Source organism: Microchirus variegatus (assembly GCF_963457635.1).
Source record: "Microchirus variegatus genome assembly, chromosome: 18".
Classification (NCBI taxonomy): Eukaryota; Metazoa; Chordata; class Actinopteri; order Pleuronectiformes; family Soleidae; genus Microchirus; species Microchirus variegatus.
Window position 1 is genome coordinate 17,175,407 of NC_139819.1, and position 27,340 is coordinate 17,202,746.

Genomic DNA, 27,340 nt, shown 5'->3' on the forward strand with positions numbered 1-27,340 from the left:
CGTACTCGTATCGCTGCTTTCGACGCCATCTTTCTTATGTGAAAACACGCAATGCATTCTGGGTAGCCCTTACTCCCAAGGGTGGTCTCGGAAAATCGCAATATTGAGGGCGACACAGCCCTTAAACTTCCCTCAACTTAATTTTTCTGAGAATCGGGACAGCACTTGCACTTGCGGGAGCGCACATTTTTGAGATTGAGGGTTAAGCAAGAATTGGAATTCACCCCAGAAGACGGGCAATGGGAGCCCACAAGAAATGGATTTTGTAGATAACTTTTAGTAAATTATGGACTCATGGAACTGACATGCAAGGCTGCACAGCAATGGTAATACAGCAATTATTTACATTACACTGCCTGTTGCTAATACTGAGTTGAATGTTTTGGGGGACTCTCTGGGGTAAGATAAAGAGAAGCTAATCAGGAAGTCGATCTCAGGATACTGCAGGTCCAGAATAATGTCTTCTCAGGCTGTTTCCAAACTCGTGAAAAGCATGCCGGACCATTATAAGGATCAAATATATTCAAGTTTTGTAACATATCGGTCAATCTCCATGGATGTACAGTGTGCAGTGATCCCTGAGCGGTTGGATCTAGAAACAGTCCCATTCATTTTTGTCGCAAATTAAGCTGCCAACATGGCGGTTCACGGGGACCGAGTCACGAAGTTTCCGGAGCGGAGGCTGCTTTGTAATCATGCACTCCCTACACTCTTAGAAATAAGGGTTCCAAAAGTGTTCTTCTACAAGGGCTGAGGTTCTACCTGGAACCATTTGCTTCTGAAAAAACCCTTTCCCAAAGAAAGGGGTTTTCAAGGGTTCTTGGTAACACTAAGGGTCTCGGGGCAACCAAAAAGGACAAGCCGAAGAACCTTATATGGTTCAACTTAGCACTTTTATTTATAAGAGTGTATATGCAGGAGCTTGCTGAACCTGAGAGAGACTGCTGCACACAAAGAGGAAGAACTGGCCAAACAGTTGAGCTGGGCAGTGCTTGGGACACAGGTCACACTGGCCAGAATAGCACTGGAGTCTGTTTGTGTTGTCAACCGTGTCTACACAGACCTACTTCAACACATAAGGCTCCACTGCTCCTAAGATAAGATTTATACGTCGAATTTATATGGTTTTGTGAACAGGTTAATGATTCACAACCATCCATCCGCCTTAAACGTTGGAATTCAGGGAGCCAAGATGATACGAGACAGTAGGAGAGCGTGAAAAGTGGCAAAGGTTGAGTGTGAAAGGTTGTTAACCTACCGTCGTGTAGTAAATGATGACGTCACTGTTGGTCATGTTGCCATGGAGAATGTGTTCCTTCAAGTGCTGGATGAGTGTCCCCTGAAACAAGGAAGGGAGCGAGAGAATGTTAATGTGACATAACTTATTATTATTATTATTTTTATTATTATTATCATCATTATTATTATTATTATTATTATAATTATTATTATTAACACCATACAAAAAGCATTTATTTTAAGTGTGGATTCCTTCGTGGTCACTAACTCAACATAGTGGAGAAGGATTTTATTGGTTGTGTAGAGTACTGAACTGTTTGAGTGTGACTGTTTATTTTTGAGCTAGTGTGTACTCTGCTGTTCACATAAACCACTGGTCCCTACATTTGTGCGTCTTTTGTGTACACGTAACCTTTGGCAGTACTCGGCTGCCGTGCGCGTCCTTTGGTTTGTGCCATCTCGCTGCTGACAGCGTGTTAACAGAGCCGTAGCAAAGCGGTGCCGCAGTTAATTGGCAGAGCCAAAGACGGCTGCCAGCATCACTGTTCGACATTTTTTTTTCCACCAACACAATAGAGTACAATTTGGTGGCACAGAGAAAAGGATTACAGAAAGGTAGAGAAAGCAGCGGAATGAGCCTAAAACAAGCCTGAAACAAAGAAGAAAGAGGAAGAAAATGCTTGCAAGTTAGGGATAGAAAATGAATGTGAAGGAAGGGTGGCAGGGTATGAGAAAAACACAGAAGAATCAAGGTGTCAGCAGGGAAAGTGTTTGTGTGTGTTAACCTGTTTTTTGAACATCGAGTGTTTCTCTCTTCAAAGTGCAGTGGTTCTCTTAAAAATCACACATTCGTCTAACACTCCGCCTCACTCGGATGTGACATACAACAAGGAAAAAAAAAATGTCATTCATACGCTCCTTAATGCCTGGGGAGGATGGAGGTCTGCTGCCATCTTGTGGCAGAAAGTGTAATAGGACCCCAACACACACAATGAAGAACAGACAGATGATCTCAACAACCTGGTTAAGAAGGTCTGAGCCGTGATATAATCTAATGGGGTCAGCTACTCGTATGTGATTGCTAGTCTACTTCAGTGTAATGAGAGCAGGCAAAGCATTACAACCGATCGCTTTGTCAACGAAACATATCAGAGGAGATACCCGAACATCGGAAGTAGCAGCCATAAAGAATCATATAGTAAACCAGAAAAGCAACCGCCTGCGACTTTTCGAGTTGCGATGTTGCTAACAGACAGACAGAAAAACTAACAAAGAAACTAGAAAAGCACTCAGAGAGCGCAGACCTCCGCCAAGGCAGCTCAGTCCTCCACAAAATAGCGATAAAAATAGTGATAGCGTCTACGGATCACGGCCAAAATGTAATCACTTGTTCCTGGTCCCATTGCGGACATTTCCTGAAAATCTCATTGAAATCTGCCTGCGACTTTTCGAGTTGCGATGTTGCTAACAGACAGACATACAGACAAACAAACAACCAACCAACCAAACACCAGCGAAAACATATACCACAACATATAAGCTGGTGGAGGTCCACCAGGGGTCTTATACCTCTACTACAGCTCTTTAACACCAACATTAAGTGGTGTGCATAATATTTAACAACACAGTGAATACTTGTGTGGTTTTCCTCTGGTAAACGGCCTATGCTGCAGAACAGAACCACAACAACAGAAGGAAAAAACACCACAAAAGACCAGTGAGATATATATTTTATATTTCAGGAATGGTGCATTCTAACAGAATTTTGTAAAAATTACAAAACTATTACATAACTGCCAATCAGAGCTGGTGATAATGAAATCCTTGTCTAGTGACCTGGGAGTGAATGTGAATTGTATCCATTCACACTGCAGATAAATGCCACATCAGTGAGTGTTATTGGGTTTCCTGTCGCTGAGCCTCGAGTCACAATACATCTGATATAATTTCTAACAAAGCCTCTCAACCTGTGTTTGGCAAATTTAAAAGCAATGTGCCAATTATTCATTTAAATAAGCTCTGCTAACTTAACTTTATTAGAAAACTTAACATTACTTGCCTTTACCATAGTTTAATCTTGATGTTTTCGTGGTTTAATTAATTTCCTCAAGAATTTTGGATAACACTATGACATCTCTACTGAACATGAAACTTGTGGCAATACTGTTTATAAACAGCAATTTACTTTAAACCTAAAGGGAAATAAGTAGGTTTTCTTTAAGGACTTTGGTACAAGGGGGCTTTAATACCAGATCTCAACGGGGCCCAAAAACTGATATTTGTCCATATATTTTTTTTTTCTCAAATTCCTCTTCAAAAATGAATCCTTATGAGAGTGTTACTTTGTTTTCCCATTTTATTATTGTGAAATGTTCTTTTTAGTAAGATGTACCTTTTCTCTCCTACAATTTAACTATTGTAGATATATTGAAGGGAGACAAAAGCCTTCCCTCTGCCATGAAATAGAAGCTTTTAACATGGCAGGGATGGGACTTTTTTGTAGACAAATCGATCGACAATCGACACGTGCGCACCTCGACAAAAAAATTACGAGTAAAAAAAGTGTCACAAACACGTTAAGTTCACGACCACGGAGGTTGAGGAAGCTGTGCACGAAAAGGTGATCCTGCTGTCCAGGCTCCCTGCGCTCTCAGATGATGATGCGCGCGTCACCGGCTCGTTCTCTCGAGTGGCTGTGCGCGTCCAAGGGTGTGTGTGTGCGTGCAGTGCGAACGAGGTTGCGCTTAAGTTTAGGACAGGGGTGGGGGACATAACACGAGCGCTACACAAATGAATACGGCATCTCACCCAGTAAAGATCACTGTACCTCACTCTGGTGGACACCTAACGAGCGCAGATTCAAAAACCTGAGCCGTGGCGACACACGCGTTCTAGTGGAGAGTCGCTTTTTTTTCTTTTTTTTTGCCCCTCATATTTATTACCGCTGTTCTGATGGTCAATAATGGACATTACAGCCATGTTTTTGAGCCTAAATGAAGTAGTACAGTGTAGAATAATTTCCACCCCCGCATTGCTGTTACTGCAAAAAAAAAAAAAAAAAAAAAAAAAAAGTCAACAAAAACTTAGACATGTGGACCTCGACAATTGACTCTAGAAATTCCCAACCCTAATGTCAGTGTAACTTGCATCAGACGTCGAGAGAGTTTAGAAAGGACCAACAAAATGAACAGGGTACATGGAAGTAAACAAGCACAATTGCCAAAAATTGAAAGCAACATGGCCTCAACTCTCATACATTTTTGCTGTCCTCAAATAACAACAACATTCAAACCAGTTCAAAGTTAGTGGTCCAAAAGCTGAACCCACTGACCTCACTGGCTATGGACTGACTATCTTTGAGCTAAAGCAGCAGCAAGATGCATAGTTAAAACCATTAAAACCCTTCAATGTAAAATATAGTAAATGTATGGAAAGGTATGTAGGTATAAAAATGGTAATTATCCCCAATGTATGCTGCCTAACATTCACAGTGGTTTTTATTTACAAATTGTATCACACTACTGCTTGATATCACAGAATTGCAGACACTTGATTCAACTGGTGGTAGCCTGCAGCTTTACTGCCACCAAATGGTATAAAGTGTGAACCAGGTACCATCTCATAATGATTCACAGGGCTCCAGGTTTGGCTGTGCAACCCATTTAGATTTTTTTCCACGAACTATAGTACTGTTAAATGCTTTGGCAATAAACAGAACAAAATATGCTGTTTATTATAGGACCTATTTAATAAATATATATACGTGTGTGTGTGTGTGTGTGTGTGTGTATATATATATACAGTGTATGCATATATATATATACATATATATATACATACATATACTGTATATACATATATGTATATGTATATGTAAATATATATATTTATATACATACATACGTATATGTATATGTATATGTATATGTATATACATATATATATATATATATAAGGGATGCGAAAGGTATTCGTTATTTTACCGAACCGTTCCGTACACCCTGTTCGGTTCAATACGCAACAGTATTTCGGTACATTTCAGCCTGTCAAAATGTATTAAAATACACAATGCTGTGTGATTAGATCCACTCAGGAGCAGAGACATGAGCGCAGCTGCACACTCAGCGCTGCTCTGGAAGTTTGAAGCGGCACCGTCTTCCTATAAAGTCCGCTGTGTGAGATCATTTAGGATTCAGTTAAGACTACGATGACAATGAGAAAATGAATGTCAACAAACAAACCACATTGTGCAAGCATCTGTTATGCAGCGCAGTGAAGTTGGTTGGAAGTTGGATATTGGACAGACACTCGCCCTACAGCGCCACCCAGAGCAAACACCTGTCTCTTTCACTTGGAGCAGCATGGTGTATTTGTAGTTGTAGTTTCTGTGAGTGGGTTAAAATTGTGTTTATTTTTATTGGATAGCACTAAACTTTATTTATTTTTAATTTGTGTGGTTTTATGTTTGCCGTTTCTTTTGATCTGATAGTGCACTATTGTTTAAATAAAGTTTGTGGTTTGATTAAATCTGTGCTTTTATTTTTACACTGTAATATTGCCTTTGCTAGTCTGAGTAGTTTTATATTAAGATATTGAAACCGTACCGATACCGTGGCCCAAAAACCACGATACATACCGAACCGGGGAGAAACTGTAAAATTGTAAACTGTAAAAACACCTTTGTTAAGTATTTCTTCACATCTAACATACTTTACAGCGATATAAAACTGCATTACAAGACTTAAAATCACAAACCTGTTTATTTATTCATATTTAATAACAATAATAAATTTTATTTTTCGGTGCCTTTCAGGACACTTAAGGTCAGTGTACAAAAAATGTAATGACCTTTCTAGGCCCACTTGCACTACCATCTCTCCCCACGAGGGGGCCATGGCCCACAATTTCACTGTTGTAAAGCATGAAGGTTAGTGGATATGTAGTGTTAATTTTATTAGGATTAAATGTGCAGCACTCCCCAAGGGAGTAGCTCCAATGTACAAAAAAAAAACATTTTGGACAAGAAAAGTACTTTCTACATACCGTTTTACATATTTTTTGCAGCTACTGACAGCCAGTATGTTTCTTACCCCAGCAGAATGGACCATACATTTTGGAGCTCCTGTGGTTCCCGACGAGTACATGATGAACAGAGGATGATTAAATGGAAGCTGCTCAAACTCCAGCTGGGGAAACTGCTCACTGTCTCCAAATCCAGATGCCAAGAAATCATCTAGAAATGCACTGCAGAGTAATTAAAAATAAATAAATAAATAATGGGAATTGTCAGCTGTCATATAATACAAGTCACAGTTCCAACTCCTCAGTGCAGCCACACACACCTGTTAGGGACCTTGGAGAGGTCTGTCCCTTGCTTGGAGCGAGCGTAGGGAATAACAACAACCTTCTGCAAGTCGGGCAGACCTATGAAAATAGAAAAATCAGTTACTAAATCACTAAATAATGTCAAAATAAACATGACATGTCATTAAGTTAGTAAATGTAGTTGACAACCTTTAACAACACTGGTAAGCTTTTCCATATGGTCATGTGTTTTGCCGTTGTACACCACTGCAGCAACAGAGAAGATGAGTTTGGGCTGGATTTGAGAAAATCTATCAAGGACACCCTGAAACAGAAACAGAGACAACAACAGGTAAAACTGAAAGTAAGAACAAACAATGCCAAGTCTGATAGACCTCTAGCAGAGGATGTGATTTCTAGCAACATACTCAATGTAGTTTTCTGGTATGCCAGAGGAGGCAGTATAATACCAGAAATAGAAACAAGCATATTGGCAAAGGTCCTGCTGCAGGATGAAGTCATAAACTCTCACACACATATTGCTGTATAAAATTTATTACACTTCTACTTTCGTATCTAAAGTACGAACCTATTTCACTAGACTGTGCAACTCATTCAGATGGACACTTTTATCAGTTCGGAGAGGCAAGACAGAAAGAAAATGCTTGTTTTCCAAAACATGTAAGAACTTAGGTTGTAGTGGATAAAAAAAAATGAAATGATCAATCACACACTATGCGATTTCAAAGAGACTCAGGCCTGTGTCTGTGCCAACCAGGTAATCTTAAAATAAAGGCTCCGTATGGACTGCATGGATGAATGGAATTTTTAGAAGTGGAATATTAAGCGCACTATCAGTGCCTGGATGGAGTGGTTAGTTTGCCAATTACTTCCTCTGCGCAGGTCTCAGCCTCTGTTTTCTTTTTTTTTGAAAGTCAAGGCAAAGGATTGCAACTTCTTCTATTTCTCCAAGTCAACCTAGTTCCCTGGTGTCCTAATGAACATGTCTGTGACATGCTTTGGTCAAAATACCATAAGGATGAAGCACCACAGCAGTTCAATCACCCTGCCAAAACAGCCCTGTTCAGAACGCTCTGTTTAGTAGTATCTCTTAAGGTCCACCTTAAAAATAAGTAAAACGAAACTTAAGGGACAGGAAATGACATCAGCCACAGAGGCTACTGGGAGCTAACAGCAGTTAGCATCTGGAGAAGTGATCATTTGCAGTCTCTAGCAGGCACATTGCCTTTATAACATGTATCCACTGGACAGATAAATCCTCTGAGGCTGGAAGTTTGTGTAGGACTCTGTGCTGCACTGTGGAGCCAAGAATATAACTTTTCGGGGACTTCCGGTTTTGCCCTCGCCAGCACTCTCGCATGTTTTACGGACAAAGCGGAGCTCCACGAGACAACAATTCCAGGAATTTAGCGCATTGCGACGTGCCAATGAGTGCGGTGTCAACATTGTGTGTTTCATCTCCTGTACTTAGACTGAGGAGGACCACAAAAACATGAGTGAGTCTTCTTTTTTCACACTTTGCCGACTGATAGGGCCTCCAGAGTCCCAAATATAAGGATTTAAATGATTAAAAAGTTGATTTTGCATAATATGTCCCCTATTAGCTATATATCTGTCTCCCCTATTTGATTGACTGCAGGCAAGTGACTGTTTCATGTGGATAATTCCAGGCTTTCATGTCAGAGTTCAGCCCACACCAGAAGTCAACAATCTTGTTAAGTCTCTGCAACGATTAAGGCATTAACTTTGACATCTCAAGTATGAACCCATGTAGGTGCTGGAACATATACAATTCTAACACATATCAGAGAAACCCAAACAAATAGCGCCATCCTTACATTGACACCGAAGTCCACAGACGTGGAGCTCCAAATGGCTCCGATGCTGGCTGCAGCCAACATGGCCTCCACTGCATGGATGCCATTGGGTAAGTAGCCTAGAGAGGACACAGGAGAGGAGGAGGAGGAGGAAGGGAAAACAATACTCTTTGAATAATCATGACATGAACAACTTTAATAATAACTTTTATCTGAAAATACAAGATTCTTTTTAATTTGGAGTCAAGGCCCAAGTACTTTGGAGAACTCAAAATAAAGATTTTTTTATTATTTTTTTAACTTTACTGAATGCTAATAAATTCTAGACCTTCTTCTTAAACGGTGCCATATGTAATTATTACGTCCTCTATAATTAATTAGCATTCATTAGCATAACTTATTTCGAGTACCTCGTTACCTAGTAGTTTTATTTATAAAAAAAAAAAAATAGTTGCTTACAATAGTTGGTGATTAATTTAATGAAATAATTCTATTCAAATCATGTTCTGTAGCCCTAAATAATGAGAGTAGAATTCAGGTTTCAGTTGTGTGAACTGCACAGAACTTACCAATAGAAACTAGCCTACGCTGTCGGGGGCCGACAGCAAGGGGTATATCCGCGAACTTGTCCAATCTTTAACTTTCCAATATACCCAAAGTATACGCACACGCACCTGCCACTAACTGTTCTAATTAATTCAACAAAATAACTGTTAAATATTATGATATAATGCTGACTACACTTTATACATGTTCAAAGTATCCATATAAACTCGATATTGAACACAGAATACCTGAACTCATACATTTCTCTCTAGTTTTTAATAAAACTAGTTAACCTATTATACCTTGTTAAATATAATGAATATTAAAATGCTAACCACACCTGCCATATCTTCAAAGTGTCCAAATGTCATGAAAAAGCATACACTATGTTTATTAAATTTCATGAAAAAGCATACAATATGTTCAAACTTTTCATTCAATGCATTAATAAAGAAATGGAGACTTAACTATTTTTTATATGATAATTAATAAATTTATATTATAATGTAATAAATATTATTAATAAGTGCTAAATAAATCCATGATATCCTCAATGTGTCCAAATGAGCTCAATAATAAAGAAAAAATGCCCTAACTATTTTTTCTGTGTTCACTAATAAGTTAACCAGTTAACTTATTATGTAACTATTACCAATCATAGCCAAAGTAATAATGATTGTACTTGTAGATAGTTGTTACATGATTGATGTATTGATACATAATTTGCTAATTAATAATAAAGCTACAAAGGTAGTCGTTTCGCGCTGATATAAATAGTCGACAAAATTTGCATTAAGTAATCCTTACAAGACAACCAGTGTTTTCATGCCCTGGGGAAGACATTTAATCCGTGTGAAGCTTTTGTTGTGGTAAACTTACAAAAACATTGATCGCATCTGACAATTTCAATTATCTGAAAATGAACTTCACTGCGGTTTAAAGGATTGTTCGCTCTGTGGAGTTTTTACTCGACGTGATGTTTATTATTCTTAGTCATAAAACTATCATAAAAGAGGTAGCAGGATTTGAAATGCACCGTGTGTGCATTTATCAGGGCTTAATTTCTAAGGTCCTTGTTTTTCCTTTCACTGCCACCGAGTGTTTCCAATTTGCTTTTTTAAGGATTGCATTTTGTATTAAAATATGCGGTGATCAAAGTGAGTAATCAAACTTCATTCAAAACTTTAACTTTAGTTACATTTTTGTGTTTTCATTCAAAAACCAAATTAGTGGTTTATTTCCACCAAACTGAAGCTGGTTATTGTTGAAACAGTAGTTACCTGAACAGTTATAAGTAAGACAATATACGATTTGGATGGAATAAACACTAAAATGAAAGTCCTAGATGTGCAGCCTTTGTTCATTCAATGAATTAGGTGGCATTGTTCCTGTAACAGGAACATACAATTGAAATTAACAGGGAATCTTAAAGGGAGACACTTTGAAGTTTTTAAGGAGTTAAATTAGCATTAACATGACAGGAACATAATTAATTTGTGTGGTAGTGGGTGGCAAGAAGAATAAATGATGAGGAAAGTAAAAACAGCCTGTACTGTAAGACTGTATTGATACCATTGTCCATTGTTACATGTAACAACATTGTGGTTTAAACTAATATTAAATATGACGGAGATCGAGTGATTGAACAATTTGCAAATTACAATTAGTACAGTTGGACCGTGTATATAAACATGCTGCATTCAAATGGGGTCGTTTAATGTGTTCACAAGACAAGCACATTTGAACACTCCCCATCATGTCCTTGACCTGTTAACGCTTGTTTTTTTTTCTGAAAGGTTAGAGATGAGGATGTCCAATTTCACATTTGATCACAGCAGTAGATAAGGGGAGTCATGAGCAGCTCTGTAATTGCACAACCTAAGTTAAAAATCTCCAGCTGAAGGCGACCCTCCACAAAACATAATAATAAGACTGTGTGACGCACACATACTTAAATCAATAGACTATCAAATAGAACAAAAACATATGGGTCCCCAGTGATCAGTGACTGATAGCTATAACCTAAGTGAAGGGTGACATTAAGGACTTTAAGACCAATGAGCAGAGCATAAGAACTGAAAAGTGCACGAAATAGACAACACACGTGTGTAATTAAGTGCAGGGTTGGTTCATGTCCTACGATAAAGCCTGGCTGGCTTCATCAGCTAAGTGCCAATATATCTTCTGGATTACAGACATTGACACAGCTATTTAATTCCAACCTGGGGACAAGGACATCTCACACACAAACAGGTTTGCAGCTATTCTTAGGACACTGCATTGAATTCAATTCAATTTGGACAGCCAACAAGACATCATTCCTAACCTTAACCATAACCACACTCCAAAAAAACAGAAAAAAGGGTTCCAAAAGTGTTCTTTTACTAAGGCTGAGGTTCTACCTGGAACCATTTGCTTCTGAAAAACCCTTTCCCAAAGAACGGGTTTTTCAAAGGTTCTTGCTAACACTTATGGTTCCAGTAAGAACCATTTTGATCCAGAGAACCCTTTAAAACCCCTTTCCAGAATAAAGGGTTTTAAAGGGTTCTACTTAGCACTTTTATTTCTAAGGGTGCAGTTCAGAAATTAGGTTCCGCCTCACAAGGGCCAGGTTTTGGACTACTTCCAGAGGTCAGTGTTTATGCTACAAAAGGTCCTGAAAGTGGAGCGAACACACACACACACACACACACACACACACACACACACACACACACACACACACACACACACACACACACACACACACACACACACACACACACACACACACACACACACACACACACACACACACACAGATTGTTGTAAGGAATACAAATAGAAGAGCTGACGTCTCTCCCTTTCGTTCTCCAGTGTTTCTCGAGCTTGCTCTCCCTTTCCATCCCTCCCTCCAATCCCCTCATCCTTATAATAAGATTCCCACAGAGCCTAAGTCATTTAACTAATGGATTTCTCTGCCGCTACATCCATCTTTCTTCTGAACACATACAAACTCATGCACGTCCTTGTCATTCCAGGATGCAGTGGCTCAACATTGAGCTCTGTGTGCCGCTGAATAAACAGACTCATTATGTCAAATTTTGGTCATGGTTTGATTAGAATCTAGGTAAAATCAGGCTACCCGATATACCTGTATGCACATAGCTGTTCCTTCTTATTTGACACCCAAGGCAAGTCAGTTGGTGCCAAGTCAGTACTGCTTTCCTCGCAGCTAGTTGTTTAGGATAGCTGCTAGTTAGGCTCAGTTTTGTTTCTTTATTTCATATATTTGGCCTTTGCAGCAAGACCCAGTCGGAACAAGGGCCTTTCTGCATGTAGTTTGTAGGTGTATGTGTTTCAAGGTCAACAGTCAAAAGAAGATTTCACCAGAGTGAATATAGAGGGTTCACCACAATATGTAAGGCATTGGTGAGCCTCAAAAACAGGAAGACAAGATTAGAATTTGCCAAACAACACAAGAAGAACATCCTATGGACAGATGGTGCAAGTTGATCTTGAGACAAAGATCAACTTGTACCACGATGATGGGAAGAGAAGAGTGTGGAGAATGAAAGGAACTGCTCATGATCCAAAACATACCACCTCATCAGTGAAGCATGGTGGTGGTAGTGTCATGGTGTGGGCATGTATGGCTGCCAATGGAACTGGTTCCCTTGTATTTATTGATGATGTGACTGCTGACAAAAACAGCAGGATGAATTCTGAAGTGTTTTCAGCAATATTATATGCTCATATTCAGCCAAATGCTTCAGAACTCATTGGACAGTGCTTCACAGTGCAGATGGACAATGACTCAAAGAATACTGCAAAAGCAACCAAATTGGTTTTTTAGGCCAATAAGTGGAATTTTATGCAATGGCCAAGTCAATCACCTGACCTGAATCTGATTGAGCATGCATTTCACTTGCTGAAGACAAAACTGAAGGGAAAATGCCCCAAGAACAAGCAGGAACTGAAGACTGTTGCAGTAAAGGCCTGACAGAGCATCACCAGGGATGAAACCCAGTGTCAGGTGATATCTATGCCTTCCAGACTTCAGGCTATAATTGACTGCAAAGGATTTGCAACCAAGTATTAAACAATGAAAGTTTGATTTATAATTGTTTAGTTTGTCCCATTACTTTTGGTCCCCTAAAAAGGAGGAGGCACATATAGAAAGTGTTGTAATTCCTACAACGTTCACCTGATTTGGATGTAAATACCCTCAAATTAAAGCTGAAAATGTGCAGTTAAACATCTTGTTCATTTCATATCAAATCCATTGTGTGTATAGAACCAAAATAAAGAGAACTGTGTCGATGTCCCAATATTTACATTTGTGTGTTTCCCTTATGCCCCCTATTGTTTGTCAGGGGATGGGATGTGTATTTTGAGATCAAATGAGTCTGTACTTAGGAAACCGGAGACCAATAAAAGCTCACTATGCAGCAATGTTGCAAAACATTAAGAGGCTAACGGTTTTTGAGCTCTCAAAAGACATGTGAATAGTGTCCAGAAAATGTACAAATTGCAGATCAGGGTGGGAGAATATACTCTATGTGGAATGCCTTAAAGCTCCTGTTGCTGCACTGCTCAGTGTGAATGTGAGGATCTGTATGACTGTGTGAGCTGTGGCTGAAAAACAAATATTAACATTGACAAATATGAATGGTGACATTCATACACAGCTGTGATATGTGCCAAGAGAGCAAGCCCTCCTCACCAGTGTAAAGTGCATGGCTAACGAGAAGAAAAATGAGGAGAGGAGCAGCTATGATTAGTGCTGTCCTCTACAGTTGAACAGTAAGTACACATTTCTTACCAACAAATCAGAATTAAAATTATATAAATAAAATAAAGAGAGAGAGGGAGCAATATATCTGAGACTCACCTACAACCCTGTCTCCAGTCTGGATACCCATCTTCCTCATGGCTGCAGCAAACAACGCCACATCACGCCTGAGCTCACCAAACGTCACCTTCACAATCTCATCATTTAGTTCCCCTGGTAGAGAGATATAAAAACAGACCGTTTCAAAAGATCCATTTTTTTTTTTTTTTACCCCTTTAATGATTTTTTTTTTTTTTTTATCTTAGGTTGACATAAACACAAATGAAAACCCTTTCATTCAAAATCAAATCACAGACAAACAAAACCAGCGATGGGAGACATAAATGGATACAGATAGCATCGAAGGACCGAACCACAGGAAGCAACAGTCCGACAATCTCTGTAAAGAGGCTCCACAGCCTTGTGACCAATCATAACATTCCCTGTGCTGAGGTAGACTGTGTGCAATAAAGAAGGGCCTGTCCATTAGTAAGTGTCAGTCCAAAAGGTCCGAGCTGGAAGCAGTGATGTCTGTGTAGATCAGTAAAGGCACCACTTTAAGACGTATTTTGCTGTATATTACATCATTAGCTGTTTTTCCATCATAGCAAGAATGGTTTGGTACAGTGCGGTACGGTTTGGAATGGTAAAGCGCTCAGCCAGGCTTGCGTTTTGACATGAGAACAGTACCTTTACTTGGTAGTCAGGATAAGGGCTGTGCCTGATGGCTACGTTAAGCAAGATACACAGTGTGACGTCGTACTGTATGGAGGACCAAACCTGACGTAATAATAAATAAATGCATAAATAAATACAGGAATAAATAAAAAATAAATAAATGCTTTACATTTATTTCTACATTTCTGTTCAACTACATTTATTTATTTATTTACCTTTACTTGGTAGTCAGGGTAAGCGCTGTGCCTGATGGCTACGTTAAGCAAGATACAAAGTGTGACATCGTACTGTATGGAGGACAAAACCTGACGTAATAACAAATAAATAAATGCATAATTAATTAAATCATTCATTCATTCATTATATAAATGCATAAATAAATACAGGAATAAATAAAACATAAATAAATGCTTTACATTTATTTCTACATTTCTGTTCACCTACATTTATTTATTTATAAATTTCTGTTCAACTACATTTATTTATTTATTTATTTATTATTACGTCAGGTTTGGTTTTCCACAGTACTGGCTCGACAACATCAAATCCAAAACAGACAACAATGGAGGACATCCAGCATCTCTTTTTTTCCTGATTGGTTTGTGGCTGTTTGTCTCAACAAGACATCAGACTTTATATGAGAATAGACTCCGAGTGTTGAAGAGAAAGACAGCCGGGAAAAACAAAACAGAAAGGGACTGGCGTTTTTCTGTCGCCCAATCAGCTCACTGTCGTGGGTGGAGCCGGTTTAGCTCCACCCTGACCTTCTCGTACCATTTTAGTCTGGTACCCCGAGGGAAGGCTGCTGGAGAATTGGAACAGTAGGGGCTGGTTATTTTGGTACTATTCCTAATGGAAATGCAAAAAAATTTTTTTACCATACTGTACCAAACTTAAGTGTTTCACTCACTGCTAATTAGTGCTGTGTACTTACTTGCAGCATAAAGAGCCACTTTATCATGGTCTGCATGTTTGAGCAGGTTCTCTGCATAGTTGAGGCGAGCCCCTTTAAACCACTCTGGAACATCCGAGATGCGCTTGGATGCATCCACCACCTGGTAGACACACATGAATCACACGTCAGGGACACACAGAGGAGAGACAACAATCAAGGCAGTCAAGTTTAAAACTTTGACTACTACATCCATGAGGTGAAACAGGCAACAGACAGTAAGCCAGTCAAACAACAACTCTGCTGATAGCAGCTTTAAATAGAGTTATATGCAAGTAATGAGTTTTCATTGATTTGCCAAGCATTTGTCAGACATGTACCTTAAGTGATTTATATTATTTTTTTTAATCAATGGCAGCACCAGTTTATAATATATATATATAATATATACTGGTGCATGCATTACTCATGTAATTACATGAGTAGTTATCCCGATTAACAGGCTCCATGACTTCCTTCAAATATCTGCTGCTGCAAGTCTAAGAAATTATGTCATGTTTAAGACCATTTATGATATTGGAAGACTACGTGACCAGTAGTGGGTGACGTGGAATACGTAGTTCATGTTTACTGAGGGTGTGTTTTGACAACATGGCTCAGAGTCACAATTTGTTATCACACACCCAACTACATGGCTATATCCTGGAACACAGCATTAGAGAGCGTAACAAAGATACAAGATCAGTTGAGTATATTTGTTCGTGCCATGGATAAATATCTTTCCACTGGCTATCATCATTCATGAATCTTAAAGGCACCATATTTTGCCTCTAAGGCTGAGGCTACTGGGAGCTAACAGCAGTTAGCATTTGGAAAAGTGATCATTTACAGGCACATTGCTGTCATATATAACATGTATCCACTGGACAGATAAATCCTCTGAGGCTGGAAGTTTATGTAGGACTCTGTGCTGCACTGTGGAGCCAAGAATAGAAGTTTTTGGATACCGTTGCCCTCGCCAGCACTCTTGAATGTGTTACGGACAAAGCGGAGCTCCGCAAGACAACAGTTCCAGGAATTTAGCGCATTGTGACGTCCCAATGAGTGCGGAAGTCAACATCGCGTGTTTTATCTCCTGTACTTAGACTGAGGAGGACCACAAAAACATGAGTCATCTTTTTTCACACTTTGCCGACTGATAGGGCCTCCAGAGTCCCAAATATAAGGATTTAAATGACTGTAAAGTTGATTTTGCATAATATGGGACCTTTAAATAAGTCAAGACGTGGTAGCAGGGATTGGACTCACCTCCTCGTATGGTTTGGAGCAGACCACACCACAGAAACGCAGAACCTCTGCCCAGAACTCTGGATAGTTGTCCAACGACCACTGGTACAAGTCATTGTAGTTTGCTAGAGGAACAACAGAGGGGTTATTAGGGTCAGACTAATAATAATAATAATAATAATAATAATAACCATAATTTAAAAAAAAACATGAATCTTTTTCTGTGACTGTCGGCTTGAACACAGAATTTAAAGTGGCTACATTAGTTCTTAGAACACTGATTTAGATTTAGAAAAATTATCCCCTCTGCTCCTCATCTGAAGAGATGCAAACCCAAACACGGCTTTATAGCAACAGTATAAACGGCATTGTGTAATTCAACCACGTCTGAAAATATATCCGTATAATGCCCTTAGGAAAGGCTCTTACGTATAATATAATAGTGAAAAGCATAATGCCCAGCCCTACCTAATTTCAGCACAAATCTTGGGTGAAATGTTCTTGCACTTTTAGGTTTCGTTTTCTGACGTAACTGGGAACCTGTGGTTGCTCTGCAGCTGAGACTCTACTGACTGCAATGATTAATAGACGGCAGTAGGTGGCCCCACATGCCAAAACATGATTTCAAAACATAAACATGATTTGCAGTCTGCAAAATATTGCTTTTATTGCAAATATTTTGGCTACTATTGTTGTTGTTTGTGAGTTCAGTTTGTTATATGAACATTATACCTAAGTCTCTGTGACATATTAGGAGGATTTTATGGCCAGTTGCTTTAGATTTATTACATAATGCACCTTTAAATAGCATGCATAAAATGCCTTTTTAATACAATATTAATTCAAAATTATAGTATATATATATATATATATATATATATACATATATTAAATATATATACACACTTTTGCTCTTGACACAATTTATATTGTGATTTGGGTCACACAAGTTGGACATCTTTAAGAGAAGCTCAATTTTCAAAAATAGCAGATAATTCTGCCATCCTTGCTTTATCATTCTTTCCATTCATCTAATAACTGGCTGACCAAGTTCTTTAGCATTCCTCTGGAGCCCTGTTGAATTGAACTGACGCATTATCACATAGACAGACACAGTCTGTGTGTCTCTGCCTGGCAGCTGCATGTATGTTGGCCGACAGTCGACAAGGTGGTGCTGTGTAAACAGCTGATATATATTAAACAGGAAGAGTTGAATGGCAGTAATTGCTTAGTAGTATGAAAGTATGTTTTATCGTGCATCGCAATACAATTTTACTCCAATAACTTCATTGTGGTGAATTTTCATATTCACGATAACTGAAAAGGGGGAAATCATAAAACAACTGACTTGATTGAAAATTAAATTTAACTAGACAGGACATACAGTCCTAGTGATTTACTTTGAAGCGACACGAGGTGATATGAAGTCTAAATTGTGTACCTAATATTTTAATTGTGTTTGATAAACAGTGCACACAGACAAGTATCACAATATCTTGAGATTGTTTGTTTCAGGATGACTATGTTGATGATGATGATGCCGTCATGACATCATGATTTCATCTGTTGCCTCATAGTGATTCAATAGCCTCATCGATAAACACTGATTCATTATCATATGAAAACTGACTGTAGTGTAATTTTTTAATATTATTGCATATCATTGGCAGGAATCTGTCGCATTGTGGCAGTATGATATCTGCAAATACAGTGTAGCAGTCGACATGGTGTTATATAAAAGCCGCCGATTAAAAACCTTTGTCATTGCACAACATGTACCGACAAGCACAAGAGGTAAATCTAGGAAATCTGTCTTCCTCCTCCACACTCACCCAGATTAAGCCCGTAGTTCCCGTTGACCTGTATCCTAAACGTGTCCATCTGAGTGTTCCTCTTGGAGTCCGGGTACCACAGCACCTTGCTCTCCATGTCCATGATTTTCTCGCTCTTCCCTTCCGTCTCTTTGGACATGTTTGCGGTGTCTTTTCGCTGGCACAACACCGGTTATTTATGTGACAATGCGGGCTTTGTGTTCAAATGAGCTCACCGCCTCGGCTACTTCGCTTGTCAAAAGGCCGACGGACACGGTGTAGAGCAGCTAGCTTACTGAATTTACTGAACTGTCAACGACAAGCGTGTGACTGAGACTGAAAAGTGACAGACCACGCCCCTTTACGTGACGACGGAGAGGGAGCTTTGTTCAAGAACGCACGTTGTTCAGTACTGCTGCACATAGGAGTTTACAACTGTGAGATGCCTAAAAGTTTTCAAACCACTTATTTGTATTGAATTTATGGAAGCCCGTTTCCGCCACTTGGGGGAAAAACTGGCTGATACTGGCTGAAAGGTGCCATATGTAAGAATGTGGCCAAAAATGGTTACTACATTCAAATTCAAAATACCGAGGTCTTTTATGTTTCGTTTTCTGACATAACTGGCAACCCGTGGTTGTTCAGCAGCTGAGACTCTACTGACTGCAATGATTGGTAGACGGCGGTAGGTGGCGCCACATGCCAAAACATGATTTCAAAACATAAACATGATTTGCAGTCGGCAAAATATTTTTTTTTTATGCAAATATTTCGACTGTACTGTTGTTGTTAGTTCAGTTTGTTATATGAACATTATTCCTGAGTCTGTGACATATTAAGAGGATTTTATGGCCAGTTGCTTTAGATTTATTACATAATGCACCTTTAACAGTCAAAATTATGAGATTAAAAAATCGCAATTATGAGATAGGAAGTCATAATTATGAGATAGAAAGTCATAATTATGAGATAACAAAGCCATAATTATGAGATAAAAGTCGATATTATGAGATAGGAAAGTCGAAATTATGAGATAAGAGTATCTATAATTTGGACTTTTTATCTCAATTATGACTTCAAATCTCAAAATTACGACTTTTAATGTCATTGTTATGACTTTCTAGCTCATAATTTTGACTTGGTACCTGGCAGTTTTTTCCCCCAAGTGGCGGAAACGGGCTTCCATATTATGAATTACTATTTTTATCTTACTCTTTAATTTACAGATTCGATTATTCCAATTATCTTGATTAATACAAATGATTCTGACTTATCTTAGTTTTTAAACCTCCCGTATACCCTCCTTGGTATTGTAACCACACTTATCAATATTTCAGGAAACTGAATTATTTTAATATAATTTAAAATATTACCATAGCAACACTGCATATTAGGGATAAAGTGGTTGGCTATTTAAAATATGGGAGTATTCACTTTCCAGTAGGAATAGATTTTATTTTTATTGGTGTTTTTACAGAAATTCAGCCCGTAGAAGTCTTGAACATCTCCCACACGTGGACGCGCATTTGAGGCATGCGTGCTTGGGGGAAACTTGCCTGTCAAAATGCAGGCTGCTGATTGGTCCTCAGCAGACTGGTTCCACATCAGACGACCGATCACTCTATGTTGGAGGCGGAGCGTCTGGTCTGATCAATAGGAGGCTGGGTTTCAGATCCTTCGGAGGAACCACATTGGCCAATCAGAGAGTGAGAAGGTAGGAGCTTTTAGGGGTGTGACCAATCAGACAGAGGGAAGGACCACGACTGTTCTCAATGTGGTGGCACCATCCCAAAAGTTTCATCTCCAGTCTGGTCAAGTTTTTTCCTGTCTTTTTTTTTTGTTTGCACATTTTTAACCCCCATTATCTATGATGTAGCTCCTGAACTTAACCCCTAATTTAATTTGTTCAATTAAAAAAAAAAAGCTAATTATTTGCAGTTCTCAGATAACTTTACAGATAGGTTTTAATTCTGAAGCTGAAGGAATGGGAAACTTTGAATTATGGTCTGTCCTTGTGAAGGCCTACAGCATGTGAAAATGAAAATTATAGATATATAAAAACCACCATTACTGGTAAATATTCTTATAGAAGGAATAGACGTTTAAATGTATAAAAACATGGACACATTGACAGTTGAGACCTCTAATGAATGAAATTAAGTGCACAAAAAGCATAATGAGTCATATATTCTTCTAAATATTGTATGTGCAACTGCTGGCCATATATGGTCCAGTAGATGGCGCATTACTACATGATTTAGACTTACTCTTTTACGTGTGATATGCTGAAGATAAGCCTTTTTGTATCAGGGATACTGTTATCCTCTACAGTGCTTTCAATAAAATAAAATAAATAACTAACATTGAGTTCTTATATATATATATGTATACATATATATATATACACACACACACATATACACAGTATATCACAGCTACACACATACCTAATAAGAATATAAACCACTCTGAATGAATAATCCACAGTGACATAACTGCAGTGAGTCAGACTGTGTGTTCTGGTACAGCTGGTGCTTAAATGTGGATCAATGTTCCTGCAAAGAAAATCAATCTTTTACACCTTGTGTTATTCATTTATTTTTTATAGGCTGAAGATAAAACCTTTTATTTAGTTTTTTTCAAGGAGCATCTGTCTGTTAATCGCATAACTGTCCATTATTTGACAGGCTTCATTCGGCCTCTGGCTTCATGCCACATTAAGTGTGTCTTTTTACATATCTGTTTATCCTGGCTCTGCCTCCACATTGGCACATATGTCCTGCAAGCCAGACAAAATTCACATTTCGAAATGAGCAAGAAAAATCAGGAAGTATTGAGAAATGAAAGGGAGGCAGTAATGCATTAACCAGCACAACTGCCACGAAGCATGAAAAGAACAGAAGTCTGAACTGTATCTCCTGAGCACTGCCCCTTGGATTTTGCGATGTAAATCTTTTTGTATGACATTTCAGGAGAAATGTGATGCATGTGTGATTAATATAATCTTAATAATTTCTCTCATTTGTATTAGGGTCACAAGTATATTATTCTTGAATCTGAGAGGAGGACAAAACCCAAATGGGAATAAAAGTAAAATAAGTTACTGATGACTGAAAAGCCACAGATATGAAATCCTGCCAATTATGATATATATGATAACATACTGTCAGAACATTTGTTTGCAAAAACACACAGGACAGAAACAACTATACAGACATTAAACATTACAGTCAAACAAGAACCACAGACATCCATTAGCTTCAAGATTGAGAAGATTCAAGTGATTTCTGCACTTGCCAATATGACCAACAGAGGCCGCCAGAGGCTTGTTGAGTGAATGGGGTGAAGTCTGTCATCTCTGATCGTCTTGTTCATACATTTTTTAAACTGATTGACCTGCAATCGTTGAGCAGATTTTATTTTGATGTTTTCATTTCACATCAATGGGCAGACCATTGTGGTATTACACTGCTGCAGAATGTTCAAATCTACGGCGTATATCAAAACGGAATGAAAATAATAAATGTATAAAAAACACCATCATGGGTTTCATCAAGTTTTGGTTGAAACTTTGATAACACCTGGAGAATTATTCATTATTGGTAAATATTCTTATCTTCTTATTACAGGGCCTACTTTTGGGTGTTTGCATGTGCTTTTATAAGAAAACCGTTCAATTTACAGACTACACAATCATCATCAAATCTGTATTAAATCAAAATCCAGACTCTTGGAGAGAGATTTATATACATGAACTCTTTATTTTTAGTGCACAAACTGTCATTTTAGAGAAGGAATATATTTTTTAATGTATAAAAACATGAACAGTTGACACCTCTAATTAGTAAAATAAAGTGCACAAAAGACATAATGACTCATTATTCTTCTAAATTCTGTATGTGCAACAGCTGGCCATACATGGTCCAGTAGATGGCGCATTAATACCAGAGTAAGAATGATCTATTTACGTGCGATATGCTGAAGATAATACTTTTTGTTATCCTCTGCAATGCGTTCAAAAAAAATAAAATCAAATAAATAACCAAGATTGAGGTATTATATAACCAAGAATATAATGTACGTGTGGATATAAGTTGATATAAGAGTCCATCCAGGTAACCTCAGAATAAAATAAAATAAAACAACAAGTGTTTAGTGAAATAAAGTGTCATATTACAAATACACAGAACGTTAGCACACGATAAGACTGCTTTTTGTCCACATCACATGACTGAGTCGTGCCTGAGCGTCATCGTCCTTCACGGAAGTCAGCAGCTCTGTGGCTGGTGATGATGGCGGCCTCGTCAGCCTAGCATCAGGAAGAGGATGTTTGTCATGTCCCGTGAAGGAATAATATCACCCGATCTGAAGAGTTTATAACAGAGTCAACTATCGTACACGTTTTCTGTCGAGCTCACTGGGCTTTAGAAGGCCCATTCCCTCGCCCGGAGCCAGCTTTTGCGACTTTGAAGCCGGGCGCTGCTGGTTAAAGATGTCCCTGTTCCAGTCGGCACTGGATTTCCTAGCCGGGCCCGGCTCATCCGGAGGGGCCAGCCGGGACCAGAATGACTTCGTCGGACAAGTGGTGGAGCTCGGCGACATGAAACTGAGGATCAAGAGGGTGATCGCGGAAGGTGAGATGGCGAAACTGCCAGAAATGTCTATAACGTCTTGCGCGGCTAGCCTTGCTAGCTAACAGGCGGGCACAAGTGACAAGCCTGGGTTGGTTATCAGTGAGGGTTAACAAGTGCAGCACTCAGTCACCAAGTAAACACTGTTGATTGATTTTACCATTGATTTTGTTTGTTTGTTTGTTTGTTTGTTTGTTAGCATGTGTTGTTGAGCTTTAGAGGTATTAATATAAATGCTGCATTTTACTTGTCTGCTCAACTCCTCAAACCAACTCAAACCATATCAACTTAGATCACCATAGCAGGAAAATGTGGATAATTGAAGCATTGCATCTCTCAACGTAGGCTTTCTCCACCATTGTTCCACTGTGAACTCTGCTGCTGGGTAACTATTTATTACATATTTGCCCTGGAGGAAGACGATATGTCATGCCAAATTGATATTTTTGCTGCCAATCCCAGCTGACATAGGGCAAAAGGCAGAGTGCACCATGGACAGGTGACCAGTCCATCCCAGGATTAACCATTCATTTATGTACTCTGCTGTGGTCTTCTGCTGCCACATCTCTTTCAAGGCTTTAGAGTGTGGTACATTCAGAGATGGTCCTCTGCATACCTTTGTTGTAACAAATGGTTATTACTGTTGCATTTGTTATCATTTTAAACCAGCCTGGTAATTTGTCTCTGACCTCTGGACCAATCTCTATAAACAGTAGAGGTGATCGTGTGTGAAATCCCCAGTCGACCAGCAGTTTCTGAAGTTCTCAGAAGAGCACTGTTGGCACCTGTTGAAAGTTCTGATGACATTTGGCTTGTCAGATTAATTGTCCGCATGACTAAATGCATTGAGTTACTGGTGTACCTTAAGAAGTGGTTGGTGAATATAATATATTTGTACCTTAAAACATAATATGTTTTAAGGTACAAATGCAGAGCTATGTTTTTTTTTTGAATGTGACAGTGCCAGCAATCATCCTCTGAGTCCTCCTTATTTTACTTTATCAACATGTTTCCACCGACTTGGGATCAGAAACAGAATATTAGTGTGTTGCTGTACATGCGTAATCTCACAGGTCAGGTTTCTTCTGATTCTTGCCCTCATTGCAAAGTGGGAACCTGGTAAATCAATCCCAGTGGATTATCACATGTTGGGTACTACTACTTCCTTGATGTAGTGGCTGGCTGGTGGAGTGAATGTTTGTATGTCCATTCATATATTGGTTAAATCAGATGATCAACAAGTGGTGAAGTCTGATTATAAGAAGTAATTCCTTCTGTCATCAGTTTTCAGCATGGTCTGACTGGTAGGTCAGAGTTGAACTCATCTATGGCTTGGCCTTTGTGGCTCAGTAATTCATCATCATTGAAGTTCTACATCATAAAATAACTCAAAATATAACTAATACAAGGTTTATTTTTTATTTTTGTTTTTTAAAAAAGGACATTGTTGCTAAATCTGATGTAGATTTTTAAAAGGTCCAAGACAAAGTCGATCGTTACCTCATTGTTGATTTATGTTTTTGTTAAGGAATAACAAAGAGTGATGCATTACAAAAGAGAAGAACCAGATTGACATAGAAGTTGCTCAATTTGTCTTTTTTATAATAATGCTTTAAAAAATGCTGATATATCTTGATGAATGTTATTGTTTGTTTTAGGGCGACAGGATATTGGAATTTTGGCCCATATCCCATATGCCGATATATTGGCATCTACCTGATGCAGATTGGGGCTGTCACTTTTTATGGGAAATTCGATATTATTCCGAATATGGGATATAAATGTTCACACTGTGATTATGTGCTCAAGATGCAGGCTGCCTTAATAAGGTTTCTTACCATATCATATGACTGTGAGGGAGACTCCTCTGTCTGCAGATCGCACTCCCCGCTTTGGTGAAGAGACACAACATGCACCGAATACTAATAATCTATCCTAATACTATCTGTAAACTGCCTCATACATATCTATACCTGTGTGTGTGTGTGTGTGTGTGTGTGTGTGTGTGTGTGTGTGTGTGTGTGTGTGTGTGTGTGTGTGTGTGTGTGTGTGTGTGTGTGTGTGTGTGTGTGTGTGTGTGTGTGTGTGTGTGTGTGTGTGTGTGTGTGTGTGTGTGTGTGTGTGTGTGTGTGTGTGTGTGTGTATTTCAAATGGTTAAAATTTATTTTCCGTCTTTCTCTCTTTCCCGTTCAATATACTGAGAGTGGAGAGATACAATCAGACTTTTTAACCATCATCTTGTTCATGCAAACACTCATGCTTATTATAATAATGTTGTGAGTATTTTAATAAATGGCCAGGAATCCTACACCCAATCGCATCCAGGAGTTGACACATAATGCCAGGTGTTAATGCCAGGTGTGAACGGTCCTACTTGGTGTAATCTGGCTGTGATCGGCTGACTGAGGACAGATGTTAAAGGGGACATATTATGCAAAATCAACTTTTTAATCATTTAAATCCTTATATTAGGGACTCTGGAGGACCGGTAAAGTGTGAAAAAAGATGGCTCACTCATGTTTTTGTGGTCCTCCTCAGTGTAAGTACAGGAGATAAAACACGCAATGTTGACTTCCGCACTCATTGGGACGTCACAATGCACTAAATTCCTGGAACTGTTGTCTCGCGGAGCTCTGCTTTGTTCGTAAAACACACGAGAGTGCTGGCGAGGGCAACGGTATCCGAAAACAGGAAGTCCACGAAAAGTTCAATTCTTGGCTCCACAGTGCAGCACAGAGTCCTACACAAACGTCCAGCCTCAGAGGATTTATCTGTCCAGTGGATACATGTTATATATGACAGCAATGTGCCTGCTAGAGCCTGCAAATGATCACTTTTCCAAATGCTAACTGCTGTTAGCTCCCAGTAGCCTCTGTGGCTGATGTCATTTCCTGTCCCTTAAGTTTGGTTTTACTTTTTTTAAGGTGGACCTAAAGAGATACTACTAAATGGAGCATTCTGAACAGAGTTGTTTTGGCAGGGTGATTGAACTGCTTTGGTGCTTCATCCTTATGGTATTTTGACCAAAGCATGTCACAGACGTGTTCATTAGGACACCAGGGAACTAGGTTCACTTGGAGAAATAGGGTATGATATGACCCATTTAATACAAGGTTTGACTGCGATCAAAGTACACATTTTTGAAGCTCGGATCATTTTACACCAAACTTTTGTCTTTTTGTTTACCCAGTCCAGTGATTAGAAAGGCATCTTTGTTGTATTCCCTTACAATGGTTGGCTGTAACTAGATGGTTGTATTGTTGTCACAGCTATGAATAGTTTTTCTTTCAGTTGTACCTGCCCCATGGGAAAACTGGCAGTAGATATTTTTTCAGCTTAACTGAATCTGGGCTCTGTTGTCATCATCCTGGTTGAACTGAGCAAAGTTTCACAACTGTACACTCTGTCCTTTTCAAGTTAGTGAGGGATCGTTGTCATTTACTGAGTAGGTGAGAGTTCTCTGTATTCAGAACTAACCTGCACAAGCAGTCCTTATATTTGTATCCCTGTAATTAACAAACACAAGAACAAATATACACCTTAACCAGGTTTAAAGCGTTGTTTTACCCTCATGTGTCTGTATTTCTATTGTAATAGTTTTTGAAGCAAAGTAACTTGAGCTTTTCAGCTATCTTTCCCTCTCTGTTATAGCAAGAAACAGAAACTGATACAAACATGTGATCCCCACAGGGACAGTTATGCACTCTTGAACCAAAGGCAAAGAAATAATATATTGAATTCATACCTCTCTGTTATTAATTTATAGTTGGATATGAATTCCAGTTTGGGTGTGTGGTTGCCCACCTTGTTCTTCTTTTTCTTTTTCTTTTTTTGTTACCCCAGATGCCCATCCTGACAGAACTCTCCCGCATATTTGAGCTTTCAACCAGCGCTAGTACACTGGATGTTGGATCAGTTTACAGTGTCCACTTAACCCAATCAATGGGGAGCAATGGGGGTTGGCTATCTTGCCGATAGGTACCCCACCCCCTGACCTGTTGGGATTCAAACCGGTAACCTTCCAGTTACGGCGAAGTTCCCTTTCCACTAGGCTGCCAACTGTATGGTTAATATAGCATCACTAAAACAACACCTCTAAAGACTTTTGCACAGTAATGCAAATGTGTCGTGTCTTTGGTGTCGTAGGTTCTTACATTTTCACTCTGCAAAGTATGACTGGTAGTTGATTTACTCATCACCATCATGGTAACCTGGCCCTGTGTGGCTTGCTGTACATTGGACTTATTTTACTATAGTTTCTTTTGTACCTGCCCCACCAGCAATTGCATGGACCAAATGTT

At 39.0% G+C, this 27,340-nt stretch overlaps 2 protein-coding genes across 2 annotated transcripts in view; one reads left to right on the top strand and one right to left on the bottom strand.

The window, feature by feature from the left end:
- aacs (acetoacetyl-CoA synthetase) overlaps positions 1–18,568 on the bottom strand; it is a gene marked incomplete at both ends in the record, with an annotated part of 43,068 nt that extends 24,500 nt beyond the window's left edge. The window contains 9 exons of the mRNA XM_083904808.1: positions 1,259–1,339; positions 6,330–6,483; positions 6,582–6,663; positions 6,754–6,868; positions 8,403–8,500; positions 13,801–13,914; positions 15,353–15,473; positions 16,619–16,722; positions 18,430–18,568. Of these exons, the coding sequence (XP_083760934.1) occupies positions 1,259–1,339; positions 6,330–6,483; positions 6,582–6,663; positions 6,754–6,868; positions 8,403–8,500; positions 13,801–13,914; positions 15,353–15,473; positions 16,619–16,722; positions 18,430–18,568 (1,008 nt within the window). The remainder of the gene's footprint in view (positions 1–1,258; positions 1,340–6,329; positions 6,484–6,581; positions 6,664–6,753; positions 6,869–8,402; positions 8,501–13,800; positions 13,915–15,352; positions 15,474–16,618; positions 16,723–18,429) is intronic.
- Positions 18,569–22,900: 4,332 nt separating this feature from the next.
- gak (cyclin G associated kinase) overlaps positions 22,901–27,340 on the top strand; it is a gene marked incomplete at its 5' end in the record, with an annotated part of 37,905 nt that continues 33,465 nt past the window's right edge. The window contains one exon of the mRNA XM_083905219.1: positions 22,901–23,042. Within this exon, the coding sequence (XP_083761345.1) occupies positions 22,901–23,042 (142 nt within the window). The remainder of the gene's footprint in view (positions 23,043–27,340) is intronic.